Here is a 15,857-nt window from a genome sequence, read left to right as displayed (position 1 = left end):
TTCAATCAGGTCTCTCAGAGTCAGCACCACTGGCTTTGGGTTGTTAATTTCAGGCTAACAGATGTCCTAGTTGCTTGGTTAATGGAAAAAGCCAGATAATGGAGGCTCAAATTAACGGGATTCTACTATATCTGTATATGATGTGTAGAGATCTCCATAGTGAGGATGTCTAATGATACTGGGGTTGAGAGCAGAATAAAATGAGTCACTAGACATATGGGTCTGATCCAAAGCCTGGTGAACTCAATGGCTGTCTTAACATGCATTTCAAAAGGCTTTAAATTAGAGATCTGCTCGAGCCTAATTTTGAAGCCTGGACCTAGATCTAAACCAGACCCAAGCTCATCCAACCAAGTCATTTTCGACCCAACCCTTCACCCTGAACCTGAGTCAGTGCCATCACCATTCCCATGCCTGCTGGTTTAGCGCAGCAGTGGGTGTGTGCATTGGCTGCTGCCGGAGGTGCTGGAACAATTTTTTATTGTGGGGGTGTTGAGAGCCATTGAACCAAATTGTAAACCCTGTATTATAATGAAAATCACTTCAAGCTAGGTGATGTGGAATCACCCGCCACACCTCTAGTTCCAGCACCTATGGCTTCTGCGAGTCCTGTGCCTGCTGGCCATTGCCCTCAGCTGTGCTGTGTGTGCTGCAGAGTGAGAGGCTCCATGACTCGTTGACACATTTCATTCTGCAGTACACACAGGCAGAAGTAGGAGAGCCGACTCGAACCCAGAGGTTGTTTTCCAACTGAAGCCTGACACTTGTAGTTGAGCGGCAGCCCCACTGGGTTTGGATTGGGTTGCAGGTTTCTGCTTTGAATCAGGGCCATATAGCTAGATTATAAGAAATGTCAAGCACCTGCAGCTCTCATTTAAATCCACTGGGTGCCCATCTCAAAATCAGGCCTAAATTGCCTGGAGTTCTGCCAAAGTGGGAATGGAAGATCCCACTGCTGTAGGGGTGCTTGATGTTGCACTGGAGTTCCGATACTGGTTGGTGGTGAATATGTCCTTTAAAAAATTAGCTTAATGCTTTTCCCACTTGCACCTTTTTGTGTCATGCTCCATAGATGACAATCCTCTCCGTTGTCTATCAGTTGCCACAGATTGATTTGCAGTGTTTCAACCTATGATTTATTCTGGTTTCTTGGGTTATTTAGTGGCTCAGGATGTGGCTTTATGTTCTGCTGCTAGATGGGTGTTCATAAGCTTCCTTGAACATGAATTGCTCTTGGAAAAGGAGAAGGGGGAGGACAGAGCGAAAAAAGGTCTGTCTCAAAGGCCCAGATCCACAAAGGTATTTAGGCTTCTAACTTCCATTGATTTCCATGGAAGTTAGGAGCACAAATACCTAGAAACTGGATTAGTTGGTCCCTGATAGATTTTGCACAGTGACAATGGCAGAATGAGAAAGACCAAGTGAAAGCTAAACTATTATCTCAATGAAACGTTTGTGCAGACTCTCAGCTGTCATGTTGCTGCCTGGGCCGCTGCAGGAGAGTGAGTTTGTGTGTGCGGGGGTGGAGGGTGAAAAAGCCCAACTTGATGATCACTTTAGATATGCTATTACCAGCAGGACAGTGGGGTGGGAGGAGGTATTGTTTCATGATCTCTGTGTGTATATAATGTCTGCTGCAGTTTCCACGGTATGCATCGGATGAAGGGAGCGGTAGCTCAGGAAAGCTCATGCGCAAATAAATTGGTTAGTCTCTAAGGTGCCACAAGTACTCCTTTTCTTTTTTCAAAAATAAGCTTTGCCTCATTTTTCAAAGTTTTGCTTTATGTCCTTGAAATGGACGTGGTCACCCTAGCGGCCAGCTAAGGCCTCTGCGCCAGCAGCAGCAGGGATGCAGCTAAACAGAAGCCCACACACAAGGCGCTGACAGACCCGCAGCAGCACACCAGGGTGAACCTAAGGGAGAGCGGGGGAAGCGCGGCATTGCCTCCTCAGGCAGCTCCCTCCCTTCTGTGGCTGGGGAGGAGAGCGCGCCCCCTCCTGTTCAATCCACTTTAACTACCGCCAGCGGAACCTCTGCCGCGCAGCCCGAGTTGTGGGGCCCGGCCTCCGGGGGAGAGATCGGCGAGGAGCGGCGATGCGGAGTTAGGATACCAAGGGACAGGGGTCGCTCCCCGGCTGAGGCCAGGCGAGGGTTAGGTATCTGACGGGGAGGGAGCCCTTTGGAGGCTGGGCGCCGGCGGCCGACCCTTCAAGCCGTGACAGGGCTGGGGCAAACACAAGCCTTCCGCAGGCTGCAGCAAGCCCCAGCCCAGGGGGCGGTACCTGGGCGGGGCCACCGCGTGCGCAGGAAGCCGGGTGCGAGCCGGCTGGCCGGCATCAGCGTGCAGAGCCAGCAGGAGCTCCCAGCCGGCCCCATGGTGCGGCACCTGGGCAGCGGCGGTGCTGCTGCGGCTCCCCCCGTAGGAGGACGGGAGCCGGCGCCGCCGCGGAGCGAGGAGGAGGAGGAGGATGCGGGGGGCGCGGGGCAGCACCCCCCGTGCCAGGCGGGCGCCATGGAGGCGGCGGGCGCCCAGGAGCCCGGAGGCGGTGGCTGTAGCTGCTGCTCAGGCTCATCCCGGCCGCGCTGCAGGCTCCCGTGGGCACGGAAGACGCCCGGTGAGGAGGGAAGCCCGGCCGGCGGGGGAGGGGAGCCGTGGCCTGCCCTGCCCTGCCCTGCCCTGCGGCGTGGGCTCCCCGCCCCTCGGGGGGACACTGCCAGGCGGAGGAAGCGGGCACCAGGGTACATCCAACACGGTGACTGGGCGCAAGCTGTGCTCCTGGGGCCGCTCCCCTGAGGGCGCCAGGCAGATGGGGGCGCGATCCGCTGTCTCCAGGGACCGTGCGGGTCTCTGAGGGGCAGCATGGCCGCGGTCTGCCCCCGCCTTCGCGTGGGCTAACGGCCAGCGAGCCCTGCGCGCTCAGAGCTCACTCGTCCGCTGGCGCGCTGGGCAGCGGCCTAACGTCGGCTTTCCACGGTGTTGGGCAACCACAACCCCCTGACACGCGGCGGGTGTGAATCAGGACACGTAGCTACCCGCGTTTGGACATTTTGCCCTCGGTCTCCTGTTCCCTTCAAGAAAAGGAGGACTTGTGGCACCTCAGAGACTAACCAATTTATTTGAGCATGAGCTTTCATGCATTCTGATGAAGTGAGCTGTAGCTCAGGAAAGCTTATGCTCAAAGAAATTGGTTAGTCTCTAAGGTGCCACTAGTACGCCTGTTCTTTTTGCGAATACAGACTAACACAGCTGCTACTGTGTTCCCTTCATGCTCTTTTGTTTGTCCCATTCCCCCCAGGTTAAAACCACCTTAATTCATTAAAGGTACAAGTATAGAGAAGTGAAGCCCAGATTGCTTGGATTCACCATCCTAACTATCCTTAGCACTATATAACTTCATGTTTAAAGGGCTTTAGGATCCTCTCCCAACAAGACCGCACAGCATTCTGCAGAGGTACAGAAATATCACGGTCTATTTTACATACTGGGAAACAAGTGGACACAAAGCTTCAGTGACCTCTCCTGCCCAAGGCCACGTGAGTGAGTGTCCAGAAGACTGAGAAAGTCCTGAAGTTCCTGGTTCCTAGCTTAGTGGTTATTTAACAAGACTGAACTTGCCTTACCCCTTACATCAAAGTCTCTGCTTTTCTTTTACCAAGCACTGAGATTGGCTTCCTCGAGCTTATCTTGTGGGGAAAACCTGTGCAGAGGGCATTTGTTCTTGGATTGTAAACTTTGTGTGCCAGTTCCGAGTAAATGAAAATGACTAAGAGATAACGGACAATGAACTTTGGCCATGTGAGCAATATTTTCTGAACCGTATTCTGCTTATAATGAAGAAATATGAGGGGAAATCCACATACTTATGAGGCCTCCACTATGAGGCTTCATTGGTAATACAGATATTTTACTTCACTTTATTTTCTCTGATAGTCTGAGGTCATTTTTTATATTTTATAGTTGGTTATTTTTATTAGAGCCACATGAAATTCTTGGGTTTTTTTTATATTTTTATATTTTTGTGCTTTTTCATTTAATTCGTATGGGTTGGCTGGGTCCTACCCCCTGTGGGGATGGGAGATGCTGCACTACTTACCCTGCTCTGCAGATTCACCCAGTTTCTCACTGAGGGCACTGCAGTCTGCCCATGGGTCACAGTGCCACTCACTCAAATCCCCACCCTCCACCCCATCATGATTGTCAAAGGGCAGCCTGGCCAAACCTGAGTGGTGCTGCAATCCCATGCCAAGAGCAGGGAGTTGGGCCCAGCCCTGTGGGGCAGGAGCCATCAATGTGGGGAATTTTTCATTTAATTTTATACATTTTTTGTTTTTCATTTTATTTTGCAATTGTGAAAAACATGGGGCTCTAGCCATGATCCTGCAAAGACTTATGCAAGTGCTTTAACTTTAAGCATGTGAGTACTGTAGATGGGTTCCTCACTGACTGAGCTGTCTTATAAACAAGGGTCCATGTCCAGAGCTTGTCTCCTGGAATTTGGGAAGTCCACAGACACAAACTTATTCCTGCAGCTTTCCTGAGGTCTGCCAGATAATTCCTCTCTTGTGAGCATCCTAAGACATGAAGGTTAGGAGCTCTTCTTCTGGACTTGGAGAGCATTCTTGGTCAATGTCCTTTACCTTCTCTTGCCATCTCTCAGCTGCCCACTCCATTTTGTTTTGCAAACTAAACATTTTTATTTGTATATATTTTGCAAGTATAACAATTACACATATGAAACTTAGACATGTTAAATGTAAATGCTCGTAGTTTACAAGAAGAAAACTGAGTGGGGCAGGAGTCAGGAGGTACCTGTCTAGAGCTTAAAACAAGGGGTGGAGGTTGTCTAAGGGACTGGAGAGTGGAACTGATTAGGAAACGGAACTAGGGAAACTATAAGAAGCTGCTGTAACACCTGCTCTGTTTAAATGTTTACGCATCTAGTAGCGAAAGCTCAGGTGTCATTTAAAGCTTTCTTTTCCCTGTTCTCAGAGCTTTTTGAGCTGCTAGGCAATGATATTTTTGAACTGAATGCATGTTTGTTGGAGTGGTTGAGTGTCATGGTGATAAAGGTTAATATTTGCAGACTTCCATTGAGTTGGGTAGGAATGTTGCTTTACCGTACTTTCTTCTTGGTATGTTCTTTGAAAGAAAATAAACTTGAGCAACTTTAATTCTCGTGGGGAGGGAGGGTCTTATTTAATTGTATTAGTACAGTAGTAGTGTATTGAGAAGCACTGTTTTATGTTGTAAATTCTTGCTTTGGTAATCTGAGATACCACTGTTTTCAGTTCTAGTGTTCTCTGATATCTTTTTATTTTTCTGACAGTCCAGTGTTAGGTCATAATGGAGGAGTACGTTTTTCAGACATGCATAGTACACTGGCTAAATTACTAAAGCTAAGAGTTCTCAGAAAATTTTCTTTTTCTTCAAATCATAAGCTTATACTAGATGTGGGAGCTCTTGCTCTTGCTTTAATTTGATTCGCTATCCACTTCAGGGGTCCCATTTTTTTGGTAGATTACTACAAATAGTAGAAGTCAAACAGGCTACCATGCAGGAAATATGAATTTGATTTTCTGTTTTTGTGCTTCCCTCCCTGGACCAGCATGGGTTTGGATCTCCTCTTTCAGCTGTAGGTCACTGAGTCTCCTTACTGTAATATCTCAGGCAATAATTTTAAAGTGTGTGTGTGTGTGTGAGAGAGAGAGAGAGAGAAAAAGAGACTGACTTACTTGCACAATGGGGACAATTATAGTATTCAGGGATTAAAATTTACACTAGTCTTCAATTGCTAAAAATTCTAGGCTAGTGCCAGAATAGCATAGAAGATGAGTGACAGATTTAAGGACTGCTTTCTTATGAGCTACTAGAGCTAAAACAAATGTTGCAATCAACTGGAAATGTCATTAATTTCCCACTCTAGTGTGGTGTGAGATTTTGAACCTTAAAGTGACATCATTTTGGTAATCATTTGCCTTCCCTGTTCCCACTAGCCCACTTCCATTCCAAGCTGATTTTAATGTCTGCTATCTTAAGAACTGTTAAAGCTGGACCCAATGTCATAAAACATTAGGCCAGCCTGGAATCTCATCTTTTAGATGGTATAGAGCAGTTTCTTAACCTTCGAGTCGTGATTCCAAGGAGGGTCGAAGTGGGTTGTGAACAATCTTTCTTAATTAAATATAACAAATCCCTATTTTGATTCTTGGTTGCTTGCTAGGCAACTTTCTGCTGTGTCCTGTCACGTCATTCCTTGTGCTCCCTCTGTGAGATCTGTCAGCCTCCCTGCCTCCCCCATTATCTAAGGGGAGCCATCTTTCATCACAACTAACTGCTTTAGAGAGTGGCTGTTCCATTTATTATCTTTATGTGGTGGCATACAAGTTAGGGTCACCATAAAATATTATGCTTTTTTTATATGTACAATCATTTTCCCCCTTCTAATGACATGAGAACTCCTTGCTAATATTGTACCCTTGAGATTCTAACTTTCCTTCAGTTAACGGTTCAGTGAGTAGAGTGTTCATCTTATTTTGCAAAGAGATTTTGTTTTCTCTGGAGGCATGTTGCAGGTCATCAGCAGTTCATCTTCACCCCTTTTGCCATTTTGTGAATCACTGGGGGACATAGAGGGGGACCAGGAAGAGGGAGGAAAATGTCACTGAAGGGTGCCTGAAGTATCAGGGAGCCTCAAGACCAGCAAAGAAGCAGAGTTAGGGACCTTCTTATGGGGGGGAAACTGGAAGATGGAATCAGATGAATTCAGGGATGAAACTCCTGTGTCTATAGAACTGGCAAAGATGCAAGGACTGTTTAACAAGACCATGATGATTGAACACTTGACCAAATTTAAAATTATTTTAGTTAAAAATATTTCCATTTTAGTATCTGTTACAAGAAAATATTGGTAAACCCCCAAAACTCCAGAAATCCATAGAATAGATTTAAGGGGGTTGTGTTATGATGAAATATGCATTTCTTTGTACTTGTTTATGTAAACGATGTAAGATTCATGTTATACGTAATGAATCATTTCCTTGATTTTAAGTGTTTAGGTTTTTTAGATGGTGTGATAGGTAACTGTTGTCATTTAGCAACCTTAACTGGCTTTTTAAACAAAGATTTTTGTCTTTGGAATTTTAATGAAGTAAGGTGACATATATGCCTTAAGGTTCAGTGTTTCATGACCTGGCAGGAGCCAGTACACTTTCACAGTTATATTTTCTAAGCCTCAAACCTAGAGCAGTGGTCAGAAAGAAACCTGATGCATGTAATCCAGTGGTCCCCAAACTTTTCACATGGTGCCTCTCCCCCTTCACTCCCCCCCACCCACCCCGACAAGGGTTAAGGGGGCCAGGAGCAGGGCCACAGCTGGGGGCTGAGGTGTGGGGCTGGGGCCGGAGCTGGGAGTGGAGCTACGCTGGGGATTGAGGTGGGGGCGGGGCTGGGAGCAGAGTCCTGGTCGGGCTGGGGCTGCGCCTGGGGGCAGAGCAGGGCAGGGTGGTTCTCCCCCACCCCCCTGTGGGGGCTGGCCTGGGTCTTGCCATGCCCTCCTGAATGTTCCCCCGTACCCTCCTAGAAGGGTCTGCACCACAGTTTGGGGACCACAGATGCAATGAATTTCTCAAATTACAATCAAATATTTTGATATTAACCAAAAATGTAAACCACCTAAGCTGACAAATAAAATGTGATTTGTAAGAGTGTAATGCCATTATGTATTGAATTTCACCTCCTATACATGAGATCTAAGAAAATATTAATAAGGGGCTTGGAATGTACTTACAATGAATAAAAGTGGTAGTTTTCTCTTGTTTCTTTTGCCTTCCCACCCCTTGCTGCTTCCCCCGACTCCCCATATAACTACATCGTATGGACAATCATAATTTCAAATACAACTGAAAAACCTACTATTAGGTAAATTACTGTTAGTTACTAACTGGAATTTATTATCTGTTGCAGGAACAAAGAAGAAATTCACCTGCCCAGGACTTGGCTTGTTTTATACTATATTGTCTGCCTTCCTTTTCTCAGTGGCTTCTTTGTTTCTTAAAAAAATTGAAGATGTACATTCAGTGGAAATCAGTGCATTTCGATGTGTTTTCCAAATGGCATTTGTTCTTCCTGGTTTAATATACTACAAGTAGGTATTGTGTCTAAATACAAAATCTTGTGAGGTACCTAATGTTCTGTAGGTAATAATATATCCACAGCTATCATTAATGAAATTGGAAAGTAAATCTGACTGCAAGTATTATTTTAATTCAGGATTTAATTGAAGAAGAGAAATGTCTCAAGAAACATTTGTAACTTCTCACTAAATAAATAGCATTGTTTTCTTAATGACATTGAGATTCAGAAAACATCTCTGAAATATTTTGAGCCTCTGAGCAGTAGAAGAAGGGATTATTCCAAAAATACGTCACTGAAACTCTGAGATATTATCCTTAAAAATAGAAAGTCATTAGTAGGATTTCTCTTTATATTTTCTATGGAGTTATTTTGCAAGCAGTACAACAATGCCTACCTAGTACAATGGGATCTTGATTCTGATGGAGGCTTCTGGGTGTTACAGTAATCCCAAAAAAAAATCTCTGCAGAGAGCCAAATTAAGGTATTCTGACAGTTTCATGATAAAAAGTCCCTCATTTGAGGGTATGAATGTAGTGAAATTAAATGTTTGATTATGAATCATCAGGCTATGAGATCAATGTGATTATATCTTTGTTTTTCTTTTTAATTTTCAGAACAGGGTTTTTGGGACCAAAAGGTAAACGAGTTTTTCTTTTCTTTCGAGGATTCCTTGGCTCTGGTGCAATGATTCTTCTCTACTATGCTTTCCAAGTAATGCCTCTAGCTGATGCCACTGTTATAACTTTCAGCAGTCCAGTTTTTACATCATTGTTAGCCTGGATATTTCTCAAGGAGAAATACAGCCTTTGGGATCTTCTTTTTACCCTCTTTACGATCACTGGAGTGGTTCTTATTGCAAGACCGCCTTTTCTGTTTGGATCCAATATTATAGGGATTGAAGGAAGCTATACAAATCATCTTAAAGGAACAATAGCTGCTGTCATAAGTGCAGTATCAACAGCTTCAACTTTTGTTATATTAAGAAAGATGGGAAAATCTGTGCATTATTTTTTGTCCATTTGGTATTATGCAGTAATTGGATTAATTGTATGCATTGTAGCACTGTTTGTAATAGATGAATGGACTTTACCATATTGTGGTACAGATAGATTTCTCCTAATATTAATTGGACTGTTGGGGTTGGGGGGTCAGATATTTCTCACAAAAGCATTACAGATAGAGAAGGCTGGTCCTGTTGCCATAATGAAAACCATGGATGTGGTGTTCGCTTTTATCTTACAGATTCTTTTCCTCAATCATCTGCCAACTTGGTGGACGGTGGGTGGTGCCCTTTGTGTAGTAGCCAGTAGCTCTGGAACAGCCATTCGTAAGTGGCAACAGAATTCAAAAAAGGCTAAAGAAAATGAAATCTAGCAAGTCAGACACTTTCATCACAGAAACAAAGATAACCATCATAATCTTGGGAAAATATATTTTATAGTAAGATATATTTTATTTATTTAAAATATTTCATTTATTTAACTCTCTGTTACCAAATTGTCCCCAAGAGGAGGAGTCGGCTGACTTTCAAGCAGCATAGCAGATGTTTTAACTAGCTGGTTCAGCATGTGCTACTCAGTGTCATACTGAGGAAGGCATTGGTGTATTTTCACAGATCTTGCTGTCTCTGTTTCCTGATTGCTATCTTAAACAGGCAGTAACTGTATTCAGAAGTTTTTTTTCTCTTTCCCACAAACTAGTGTTGTTTCTTTAAATTTTTGGGCCTGATTCTCCATTTCTTACACCTTGTATAGTCACTTACCCATCTCTAAAGTGGGAGTTAGTCTACCATTCTAAGGTAGTAGTTTGCATTCTCTTACTACAGGTATAACTGAATAGAATAGGAGCAAGGCAGTGAAGTCTAATTATTTTTTCTTAACTCTACTCAAATTTTCTATTTTTAATCTTAGAAGTGCTCAGTGACATAGTTTCATGAATACACTTCAAGCAGTTAGGGCCCCATTCAGCAAAAAGAAACAACAAAATAATACAGCTTCTGTACAACAGGCATGCAAGGCTGATACATGTGGCAGCCTCCAAAAATCTCTGCAGAAAACAGAAGCTGGATATGTAGGGATTTTTCTTAATTGGGTTCTAAATAAACATATGCTCTTTAATCTTCTGTATTATTATTTTTGAAAATTCTTTTGTTTTTCTGATTATCAAAAGAGAGCAGGGCTGATAATGCCAAAGTAAATCTGAAAACTATTTTCAGTGGCTTAACATGTAACATTATGTCAGTTAACTTTTTTAATTTAAAGTGACTTTCCCAATAGACCACGTCACATTGATTTACTACTTCTTTAGTTGCTACAATTTCAGTGATTAAAGAAAATGGTTGTTAATATAGCCCTTTGTGAGTAGACCATTTCTTATGCTACAAAATGTTATGCTGTGTTGCACTATCCTTAATTCTATGCAAAAAATATTTTATTTGTATTTTTTTAGGTATTTAATTTAGATTACTCAAAATGCTGTTCAGCAATTTTGTTTAATACTTTGTGTAAAGTATTTTTGTGGAAAAAAAAGTTGCACTTTTCTTGGCTGCAGTTATGTTTAATGTTTTATTGTAAAACCTCCCTTTTCTTCTTGTCACTAGCTAATGAAAGGTATTTAGAGATTCCACAAACAGCACTGGTTAGCCAGCGTCATAGTGGAGAATGTACAAAATGTACCCTGCACTCCTCACATGTCATTTTTAATGTTTGAAGACTGTTTTGATAGCAATGACTACGGTAATATTACAATATAGAGTCCAGTTTCCCAGTTTTATGGGCAGGAAAAGAAGTTCACTATAATACATAGTGGTTTCCCAGAATGGATTGTGATGTACTGGTGGGTCTCAGTCCAATTGAGTTTTAAGATTAATTTAATTTTTACTTTGCTGAGACCCTTTACACTGTTCCCTGTGGAGTTTTTCAGGCAATTACATTGTTTCCTCTTCTTTCCTGAAAGAGGAAGATCTTTTATAGTCGTAACCCAAGAATACATCCTGTGTGTGGAAACTGACATAAAATAATGGATATAGTCTTATCTTGATGCACAGATATTTATACATGTACCATCACTTTCATGAGATAAATTGTTAAAACTGTTGCACTCCACTCTGCAGTGGTTTGGGTGAAGTGATTCCTGCATGTATAACACTAGTAAAGTGCTTTAGGATGCTTCTAGAAAAAATGAGCCATATTTGTGTAAGATTGCCTCAGAATATATGCTGTGGGTTTGAGGCTGCTTTTGTTGATGTCAAGATCAAAACTCTAGGGAAAGGAATTAAGGAAACTTAATAAAAAATATGAAAATATAACAATGATCCAGTTTCAACAATACAGAGTCATAAGTATTATGGAGGGTTGTCTTTTTTAGAAATTATGTTGAAAATGTTTGAATCCTACATTGTCCCTGAATTATTATAAATTGATGCATATGATTTAGTAGCCTGAATTACTGAAGAGAGGTTTTGTTGTCTTATTATATATGAATATTTACTTAAGTATAGAAAATATGCAGGTCTGAAATAGACAGTTTATTGGTTTAGTAACTTTGGAACAAATCTTTTTCTCAAGTTTTCTTCTTCAAACCTTCACCTTAAGTGTAATTTACTGTCTATGGTAAATGAGATATAGCAAGTCAGTCTTAAAACTGAAATTTTTATTAATCCTTTTTAAAACAAACATCTGTTAGCAAACTGGCAAAGTGATTTTTTTTGTCCAAAACTGTGATTTCTTTGGGGTTCTCCATGACCGTTCACACTCATTATTCCCAAACTTTCTCACAATATTGCGTGTATAGAAAGAAGGAAAACAATAAACTTGGTTTTGTGGTCTGTTTGAACTACAAATTTGTTGATGTTTTAGGGCCTGATGATGCAAGGTGTTGAATATCTGGGTACCTGCATCTTCCAATGAAATCAGTGGGAGTTGCAGGCATTCACTATCTTGCAAGATACGGCTTATATTGTGTTACTTTCTTTATAAATTGAGTTAAGCAAATTTCTTTTATAACACTTTTTGCTCTTTAAAAAGGGCAATGCCTTCATTTGGATTTAAAAAACTTTTTAGATGATGGTTGCTCAAACAATATGGAGAGGAAGACCTTGAGTATAGTGATATACAGCAATGCTGATATATTTATTTGTTCTGTTTATAAAGCATGATTTTAGGCATCTACAACTTGTCTTTCCAGATTCATTTTTAGTAGTGTAAATCATTTTAAGTATTGTATGGTTTTTGAAGCACCTCAAAAATTTTTGAAACCAATTTCAGATGCTTTTTTTCTTAAACTATAGCTAAAAAGTTAAATTTGGACATTTTTGAAGAAAATAGTTATGAAATGGCTAAAATAACTGCCTTAAAATGCAGTAGCTGGTGAAAATGCTTCTCTTTTAATAAGTTATACTGGGCATTCAAATATCTGCTTTTCAGGAGCTTACATTGCAGATTTTAAAACTATATCAGATTGAAATTGAGTTGTCAGGTAACTTTTCTGGCCCAAGTCTTTTTTTTTTTTCCTTTCACCTCCCCTCTCTACCCCCCATCCCCACCCCAAGAAAATAATCTTATTCTGGAAAGGCATTTTTGAATTATAGAGCAACAAATTTCTCAGGATTTCAGGTGCTATTTTTCCAACCTCTAAATCAGAAACATGGCATTAATGTTTAACATCTTTTAGTGTCTTTTAAACCATTTTTATGAAATTGGACAAATGTACTGTATTTCTTAGGAATTTTTTTCTATGGAATATTATGCACTATTACTGCATACAATTTTTATTATAAAAAGGTCTATTAAAATCAATGGGACACTTGTAACCACTGATTTCAGTAGCTCCTAAATAAAAAAACATTATAAATGTTGTCCTGCACAAAAATGCAGGGTCAAAAGACTAAATTTTTACTGGTGCATTGACCGGAACATATGCTATTTTAGTAGGCAAAAATCCAGTGAAATCAGCTGCCATGACTTCAGTGGGACTTTACAACCTTAGAGCCTTATTTGCCTGAATTATACTCCAGGCTTGTGGCCCAAAAGTCTTCATATGGCGACTGTACAGCAGGTCAACATGTCCAGGGTTTATTTGGTTCTGAAAAGCCCTAAAGAAAATCCAACTTCTGCACCAGGGATTTAAGAATGTGCATGGGGGAGAAACAGGATATATATGTAACTGAAATCCCCACATACTAAATTACCTGTCCAGCGTCTGGTTCTCTTTCCTCCTATTATCCTGGTGCTGCACAGGCTTTGGGAGTTACTGCACCAATAGCGTTTGAGTAACCCCTAGTATAGCACCATTGGTGAGTGGTGTGGGTCCAAGCCAATTGTGCTTTTTGCTGTCAAACCTTAAATTGGAATTATATTTTCCCACTTCCAAATGCTCAAATATTGTTCTCCAATAGATAGAAGCTTCTTCCTCTGATTGCATGTTGTGAAGAGATGGGCCTTACCACTCTTGATCACCATTTGGAGGGAAGAAATCTCTTGTTGAGCTTCATTCAGGAGCTGTCTTCTAGGGAAATGTTAATTTCTAACTAGTCAGTCTCTTCAAAATTTCTCCCTTTGCTGACTGGCATTTAGTCAGCCGGGAGAATCTGTTTCCCAGCTCCAGGATTGGGACTCCACTATTCAGCATCGGTCCCATAAGCAGAATTGGATGCAATTATGGACTCGAGTAGGTGGCAGGGTTGCCAATGTTGGCAGCAAGAGCGCAACATTGATTATTTTGGGCATTACATAGCTGCTATCAAGAGAGTTCAGTCTCTTGACCGTCAGCATGTCCAAAGAGGAGTGTGGTGCCTCTGTGAGCCTGCAGCTGGGGAGGGGATTCTGGGGTTGGATATACCTCAGTATACAGGCCATATTGTATTGTCACTCATACAGTTTATTAGAGTGGGTAATTTTATATACTACGTGAGGTACAGTTTCACAAAAAATGGGGTAAAAATCAGATACCTCTAGCACTAATTGAAGAGTCTCTATTACGTAGTTAAATGTATGTGAAATCGTATGTTTTGTAGAAGTTACTGTTTTTTGGTATCTACTGGTATATTTTTGAAAGATGATTTTAATTCCTATATCCTGAAATGTTAACATTTTCATAAAAGGTTTATATTTCATAACTGTTAATAAAATGAATAAGAATAAGCAAGTTTTGGTTTTCATTTGGTTAATAGAACAATTCTAAACATAATCTTTAACAAAGAACAGCTGATCAACCAGAATCTGTGGACCTAATTTTTAAAGGTGTTGAGCACCTACATCTCTAGTTGAAATCAATGGAAACTGAGTTCTCAGCATTTGTGAAAATCAAATCTAATTTTTCTGCTTCTGATTTTCTTTTTAAATTTTGTGAATCAGGGCCTGATTACACTGAGTCCCTTGTGGTCCTAATCCATGCTTCACCTATTCTAAGAAACTGGTGGACAAATATTGGCTAAGCTTCCATAATTAATTGCGCCAATACATAAAACAACTTGCATGCAGCAACCTGACTATAGGTTCCTGTGTGCTACCTGTGCATCTATACACAGATACCCATTGCTGAAGTCTGTAGCAGCACTGCTGCAGACTTTTTTTTATACTGTGGAACCAACTCACTGAGCAGTGTATACAAATATTACACCAACTGTTAAAAGAACATTAAGATTAAGTCGTCTACTCAAAAGTTAGGAAATGCTAGAATTAAGGTTTTCTGTGAAAACTTTGATCTTGGCATTTCCTAACTTTTGAGTGTTTAATCAGGTCATCCTGTGGTATGTATTATAATACAGTCTGTAATTACATAATCACAACTATTTTTCCCCTCACAGGATCTTAGCTTCATCTAGTACACAGGACCAATGGTACTGAATTAACGGGCAGCTGTTCAATATGTGACTTTAGGCCTTATCTACTGCACAATATTCAAATCCTGCTCTGAAGGCAGAATTTTTAATTTCTGCCTGGGTTTTTCTATGGTGCTCATCATTGTAGTATTCAAGTACTTCACAAACATGAATGAATTATCTTCACAATGCTGCTGTGAGTTCAGGGGATACTATTGTCCTCATTTTACAGATGAGGAGCTGAGGCACAGATTTAAAGTCAAATGGATCAACTAATTTTGGGTGCCCAGTTTCAGATGACTAGAACCTGATTTTCAAAGTAATTAGCATTATGTAGCACTCTGTGTTCAGTTAGAGCTCCCATTGACTTCAATTGTAGCTGTGAGTGCAATTTAGACCCCAGAGTCTCAAGTCAAGCACTCAGAAAATGAGGAACACACAATTAGGGCAGGTCTACACAATTAGGGCAGGGATCAACACTCTGAGATTGATCCACCAGCCATCAATTTAGCTGGTCTAGTGAAGACCTGCCAAATCAAGTGCAGATCACTCTCCAGTTGACCCTTGTACTCTACCCTCAAAGAGAAGAGTAAGATAAGACGCGCACACACACTCTGCAGTGTAGGCCCCACGGTAACTCGACCTAAGGTATGTTGACTCCAGCTACATTATTCACATAGCTGGAGTTGTGTAGCGTAGGTAGTCTTACCGTGGTAGTGTAGACAGCCTAAATGACCACCTGTAAAAAATTTTGTTTAAGTGCTGTGCCCAGCATCACATAGGAACTTTGTGACAGAGGCAGGGATATCAGTGCTCCAGAGCAGCATTTAAGTGTCTTAACCATGAGAGCATCCTTTCTCTTCCAGCAGTCCCTTGCTTCATTCACTTTCCAGCTTCTGCAA

At 41.5% G+C, this 15,857-nt stretch overlaps 1 protein-coding gene across 1 annotated transcript; it reads left to right on the top strand.

The window, feature by feature from the left end:
- The first annotated feature begins 2,312 nt into the window (after window positions 1–2,312).
- Window positions 2,313–10,547, top strand: SLC35G1 (solute carrier family 35 member G1). Its single transcript, XM_073354937.1, has 3 exons — window positions 2,313–2,616; window positions 7,965–8,145; window positions 8,750–10,547. The coding sequence occupies exons 1-3, from the start codon at window positions 2,376–2,378 to the stop codon at window positions 9,507–9,509; spliced, it is 1,182 nt and encodes a 393-aa protein (XP_073211038.1). The 5' UTR covers window positions 2,313–2,375; the 3' UTR covers window positions 9,510–10,547.
- The last annotated feature ends 5,310 nt before the right edge of the window (window positions 10,548–15,857 follow it).

The sequence above is a fragment of the Lepidochelys kempii genome, chromosome 7, assembly GCF_965140265.1.
Source record: "Lepidochelys kempii isolate rLepKem1 chromosome 7, rLepKem1.hap2, whole genome shotgun sequence".
Taxonomy (NCBI): Eukaryota; Metazoa; Chordata; order Testudines; family Cheloniidae; genus Lepidochelys; species Lepidochelys kempii.
This window is presented reverse-complemented; position numbering and strand designations above follow the sequence as displayed.

Coding starts and splice junctions, on each gene's coding strand:
- SLC35G1 (XM_073354937.1), top strand. CDS start 2,376: ATGGTGCGGCACCTGGGCAGCGGCGGTGCTGCTGCGGCTCCCCCCGTA. Junction 2,617..7,964: donor GTGGGCACGGAAGACGCCCG/GTGAGGAGGGAA, acceptor TATCTGTTGCAG/GAACAAAGAAGAAATTCACC. Junction 8,146..8,749: donor CCTGGTTTAATATACTACAA/GTAGGTATTGTG, acceptor TTTAATTTTCAG/AACAGGGTTTTTGGGACCAA.